Genomic DNA, 6,035 nt, shown 5'->3' on the forward strand with positions numbered 1-6,035 from the left:
AAACGGTTTTAGATGTAAAAATGATAACTTTATGAAAAATTATTTAACTCAGAGTAGTATTGTTTTGGATAAAAAAGCATGGTTTAACTTAAAGTGATTGTTTTTATAATTTTAAGTGAATTTTTTATTGAACTAGATGCTAAAAAATTTTTTTAGCAAAATTTTATCAGCTCTCAAGCAGTTAAAACAATTTAAGACAAATATGTTTGTTTTGAATTATTGTTATGGTTTAAAAACTTTTTTACCAACACTTTTATCGACTATTTTTACCAACACTATACTATTAAATTCCAGTTTTATCAAGAGATATACAGTCAAAAATAAAACTTTATTTTTTAAGAAATATTTACTGTTGATTTATACTATTTCACCAGTTTTAACACTTTCAATTGTAATTTTATTCTAGTTAGTTAATGTCCAAATAACATTAGTTTTAAAAGTTTAATTTAAGTTTTCAGTATCATATGTCAGTTGTTCTCTATTTCTTTAAAACCTGTTGATAGTGAGATAAGTAAAGGGTAATTTCTGTACACACCAAGTAATACATTTCTAATAAAAATATTACTTGTAATCTTAACTTTAATAAAGTATGTTTGGAAAGTGCATATAGAAGCTAAAGTAAATGAATTAAATACAATATTAGTTTGTTGTATGAAAAATAACCTTTAATTTAGTTTTAAGTTGTTGTAACTTGTTAGTTTTTAGTAAAGTAATTAAAAAATGAAAAGCCAAGCAACCAAAATACTTCAATCTGAATACAAAAATATTTTCAAAACTCCTGTAGAAGGGTTTAAAATATCACTAGTAGATGATAGTGACATGTTTCAATGGAAAATAGCTTTGTTTGGGCCTCCTGATACCTTATACGCTGGTGGATACTTTAAGGTTAGAAAAGTAAATTTATAAATTATTTATGACAGTATAAATCTCTATATATGAACAAAACAAATAATTATTATTAAAAAAAAAATATAGGTAAATTAGATAAAAAAGTGTTTACTATACCTTATAAAATAAAACAAAAGTGTACTTGGTTAATTTCTATATTTTACTAAATTTTTTAATGTATTTCATACTAAGGAGAAAAGTCTTAAATTATTTATATAATTTATTTTTTATTTAAAGACTAGGATTTTTTATTTATTTAAGTTTAATAGTATTCAAAAACTAAGTTAGTATATCCTTAAATACTATTTTTTATGTTTTACAACTAAATAAATAGTTACTTTTTTTTTGAGTTGATTATTGATTTTTTATTGCTTTTTAGAGTTGTTTGTAATAGTTTTTAATTTTATAGGCTTTGATGAAGTTTCCTGATGATTATCCATATTCTCCACCAACATTTAGATTTATTACAAAAATGTTTCATTCTAACATATACCAGGTAATAATGTTACAGTTTCACAATATTTATTGTTTGTGACTAAAGCGAAATCTTAGTTTCAAAGTTGTACTTTTGTTTATTTCGTTTAATTGAATAAGAACTTTTTTATAGATTGTATTTTTAAACATTGTATACTTCTTATCCTAAAAAGTTAATAGTTTTTAACTGTATGCTTGATGCTTATACCAGTGTTTAAAAAGTTGTTTACTCAGTATTAATAAATATAGTGTCAAAAAAAAATACTGAACAATATACTCTACTGTTCATCTAAAAATTGATAAAAGTTAACAACATTTTAAAATGAATAAGTCAGTGTTTAAAATACAGCTTCTGTAATTTTTTTTTATCCAGTCGTTTATGACTTAAATAAAATCATAAATTTTTGCAGAATGGAGAAGTTTGCATATCAATTTTACACCAACCTGGAACTGATGAACAAAGCGGAGAATCTCCCAATGAAAGGTGGAACCCAACTCAGAATGTTAGGTAAATCTCAATATATCCATTTTTAAATACACTATATTGAAAGAAAGTCTGTTTTTACTATACATACATATATATAATTATTTTATATACCTTATATTTAATTAAAGTTTTTATTTTTTATACTTTATGTTGCAACTTAATTTAAACTTAAGTTTCGATTGAAAATCAAAAAGTTATACAGTTTAAAAATAATTTACTAGTCAGTTGGTCGTCGTTTTAAAGTGCTTAGTTCTGTAACAACTACTATTACTAAAGTGAACAAAGCTTGATATATTTTTTAAAATGTTTTATACATTTAATCAAATAATTATTTTGAACTGTAAATTGTCAAGAAAAAACAATTGAACAATACCATATATTAGATTTTATATATGTAGTTTGTATGTTTTTATGTTTTTATTCTTTATAGTCTAAAAATTAGTTTATTGTAATATTTAAACTTTCAGGACAATTTTGTTGTCTGTTGTGTCGCTACTGAATGAACCTAATACTTCTTCACCTGCAAATGTGGACGCCTCTGTCATGTACCGAAAGTGGAAGGAAAGCGATGGCAAAGAAACTGAATATGCTAATATAATCAAGTATGTCCCTTTTTTCTACAAATTTTCATGAAACGTTTTTAAGGGCATGCAATTATACTTTTTTCGTATTTCTAAAGTTGAGTATGAAATATAGTAGTGATCTACCATATCCAAATTTAAAAATAGGTCCTGAACTGGCCGGAGATTTAGTAGATCATTTTAGATTAAGTAAACAATTGTTTTTTTTAGTATTTCAGAATTTTTTATCCATATTTATTAATTAGTTTTAGAAGCATTTAGTTGAAATTAAGTATTTAATTTATAATTTTTTGTAAATACAGCTTAAATTTACACTTTTATTAACTAAATTTTTAATGGATGCATGTATTGTATACCTAATTGCTACCATTTTGAAATTTTTAATAATTCATATGTAAACTTAAAATTCTTTTCATATTTCATAATAATCAGGAAGAAGTTTTTGATAATTTAAAAATTTTATAATAATTTTATTTAAAAAAAAGTTCAAGCTATTTAGATATGCAAGCATTAAATTTTTCAACATATAGTTAACTCAAAATTCCTTAGAAAAGATTAATAAAGTTACATCGTAAACTTGAAAGACAATTGTAACAACATCTAAACTAGGGTTTATTAAACTCATTTTCATAATTGCCCTTTTAGCATTAAAGTAATAATTGCCCCCTGTTCAGGAATCTGCAGGCAAACCTTTAAATATGTAGTGTAAGTTTCAAGTATATTGTCAATTATCCCTCAGACTTTTTTTTACTCTTTACTACAAACCTCAGTATATCTAGTGTGCATTAGTTTTATTAAAAATCCAATAACACCTCAAAGTATTATTGCCCCACCGCTTTTTTCGCCCCAATGAACTAAAATATACCAAAAAGGGCAATATTACCTTTTGTTGGGAAAAACTTGACTGTAACAATGCTTAACTTAAACAATATTTTTTTATTTTCAAACTATACTTGGTTGGCTACTTTTATCCATATTGTGTTTCAATATTGTTTTACATAAAATTTTCACAGTTTTGCAATTAAATTTTTTAATGTTTTTCAACAAAATTCAGCATTTTAAAATGTCAACCACTGTCGCAGGAACCAAGTGGAAGAATCCAAAAAAGAAGCGGCGTTGGACGGAGTGGAGGTGCCGACGACCGTGGAAGACTACTGCATCAGCGACAAGTCACGTGCCAGCGACGAAACAGCCAATCATCAGGCGGAATTCAACGAAGAAGACTTCTACTCGATTTCCGATGATTCGGACGACGACGACGATGATGATGACGACAATTACCACGAAAATGACGTCGATATACACACAGACAACGATGAAGACTGCAGCTAAACGGCACAATGAACAAAGTACGCATATCATATCAAAAAGAGAGTTTTTACTTCAGCTCAATACTAACATTCGAGAAATAAAATAAAACATATTTATACTTAGCATCAAAGTTTGAACTTGTAATGAAACAAGCATTAATAGAATAACGTTGCGTACCTAAGTGGAGTTTTTGAAAATGTTAGATTTTTATCAACAATCATTTATATTTACATCATAAGCTAGATACATTGAAGTAAAAAAAAAATATATGTAAGTTTTATTACGATTGAGCTGCAATTTTTAAAAGTTATTTGTAAACTGTAATTTTATCCTTCTTATATTTCTTAACCTGTTTAAAATTCAGTACTTCTACTAATATATAGTTGGTTAAGCTAATTTTTTATTTAACAAGAATAAACGCCAAAAGTGTAACTTGCTTCTTTTGCTTGCTTTTTGCTGATTTATTATTTGGTCACTGAGTGAACTTGCTGTTATTGTACTTACATATATACTTATTTTTACTTGAAAATTTTTATATTTGGTGTGTTTGTGTTCAAGTTTTTTTGAATTATTTTTACTGCCCTTCGTTTATACTATGTTTAGCTACAAAGACTGATTTTTTAGTTTACGTTAAAAATTATACATATGTATGAAAAAAGCTTTTTTAATTTTTTTTTACAGTTTTTAACTTTCTTAAAGCGTAGTATTTATAAAAGTATGTTATTTCAAAAAGTGTGCTATTTTTAAAGATAAAATTGAAAGCTGTTTTAAGTTTTTATTTTGATTAAATGCTTTCACTGTTTTATTTTTTTTAAACTACATCAGCTGAATAAAGATTTTAAAATAACAATTTTTGTTTTTATTACTTAAAGATTTTTTTAAAGTTTTATTTGTTTTATTATTTAAAGTTAGTATAAAAAGCTATAAAATAAAACAATACTTTATATTATACATGTTGATTGTTAAAAAATTCAGAGTCAACTTTTTTTGTTCTATTTTTTAATGATAAATAATAGATATGCAATACAAATGAGACACAACATTTTAGAAACAAGGTTTTAAAATTTATTTAAGATTAAACCGTACTAAAAAGTGAAACTTTTATAAGGAATATTTGTAAAGTTGTGTGTGATGATTAGTGCATCACACAAATTTATTATAGTAATGTGATTCCTGTTTTATAGTCTAAAGTTTTAAACAAAACATAAAAAAATTCTGTACAACAAATTATTTATTTTCCAAAATACTAAATTTAAATGAAATGCTAAATTTAATTTACTTTTAAATTACCTAGCCTAAGTTTTAACTTCTAATTAAGCTAATAAAGTTTTTTGATTGTCTAAATTTGTTATTTATTTATCACTAATGTGGTTTATTGTGCAACATTAGGCTCAGACACCAAAACCAAAGCCACTTAAACAAAAGATATATGAATTTGAAAATAAAACAATGAAAAAGTCAGTTGGTTTTACAAAAATAAATAAGTTTAAGAAAAGACTGTAATTTACTTAAAAAAAAACACAAAAAACAATTAAAAGCAATTAAATTATTAAGTTGAGCAATTTAAAAAAAAAAAAATTAGTAAAAATTTTATTATTAAAAAAGTTAGCAAGTAAAAGATTAATTATTCTATAGTCGAAGCTAAACTTAAAGCTGGAGACTTTCTTAATATAATTTTTTACTTTAACGGTAAGCATCATTGTAAACTTTTAAAACTTTACTGCAAAATGAAATTAATTTTTATTTGTTGAATTGTTCATGTTTCTGAAAAAAGGTCGCGCTGTTTCATTTAGCGAGAATGAGTAAATAATATTTACTTGGGTTAGTTTTTAATAACTTCTTTTTTAATGAAATTCATTAATATGTATTTAAGTACATAAGACGGTCATATTCTTATATAGTTAATCATTTGTAAGGTAATCATTTTAGCTGATTTTTTTTGTTAAGTAAATTTTTCTATGAAAAGTACTATAAGGTCTGGGAAAAATGATTGTTTTAAGTATTTATTTTTCCTTGGTAGTATTCTAAAGCGCATAACTATGTTTATCAAAATGCTCATAGAAAATATTTTCTTACATATTTTCATAAAAATTAAGAATTTTTCCAAAATTACTGAATAATATAAATTTATAAGTTAAGAGAAAAAAAAAACATTTTTATAGTTTTAAAAACAAAACATTATTTACTGTACAAAATTTAACCATAAATATTTAGCTTAAAAAAAATGCACTAAACTGTTTTGTACAAAGATTTATGCCTTCACTAATTAACTGTGCAAAGCTTTTATCATTTTT

At 24.3% G+C, this 6,035-nt stretch overlaps 1 protein-coding gene across 1 annotated transcript; it reads left to right on the top strand.

Moving 5' to 3' along the window:
* The first annotated feature begins 702 nt into the window (after positions 1 to 702).
* LOC145832001 (ubiquitin-conjugating enzyme E2 R2-like) lies at positions 703 to 4,565 on the top strand. The gene is made up of 5 exons (XM_082939361.1): positions 703 to 885; positions 1,298 to 1,384; positions 1,773 to 1,870; positions 2,317 to 2,451; positions 3,513 to 4,565. The coding sequence occupies exons 1-5, from the start codon at positions 721 to 723 to the stop codon at positions 3,760 to 3,762; spliced, it is 735 nt and encodes a 244-aa protein (XP_082795487.1). The 5' UTR covers positions 703 to 720; the 3' UTR covers positions 3,763 to 4,565.
* The last annotated feature ends 1,470 nt before the right edge of the window (positions 4,566 to 6,035 follow it).

This window comes from Thalia democratica, chromosome 3 (assembly GCF_965202585.1).
Source record: "Thalia democratica chromosome 3, ktThaDemo2.hap1.1, whole genome shotgun sequence".
Taxonomy (NCBI): domain Eukaryota; kingdom Metazoa; phylum Chordata; class Thaliacea; order Salpida; family Salpidae; genus Thalia; species Thalia democratica.

Coding starts and splice junctions, on each gene's coding strand:
- LOC145832001 (XM_082939361.1), top strand. CDS start 721: ATGAAAAGCCAAGCAACCAAAATACTTCAATCTGAATACAAAAATATT. Junction 886..1,297: donor ACGCTGGTGGATACTTTAAG/GTTAGAAAAGTA, acceptor TTAATTTTATAG/GCTTTGATGAAGTTTCCTGA. Junction 1,871..2,316: donor AACCCAACTCAGAATGTTAG/GTAAATCTCAAT, acceptor TTAAACTTTCAG/GACAATTTTGTTGTCTGTTG.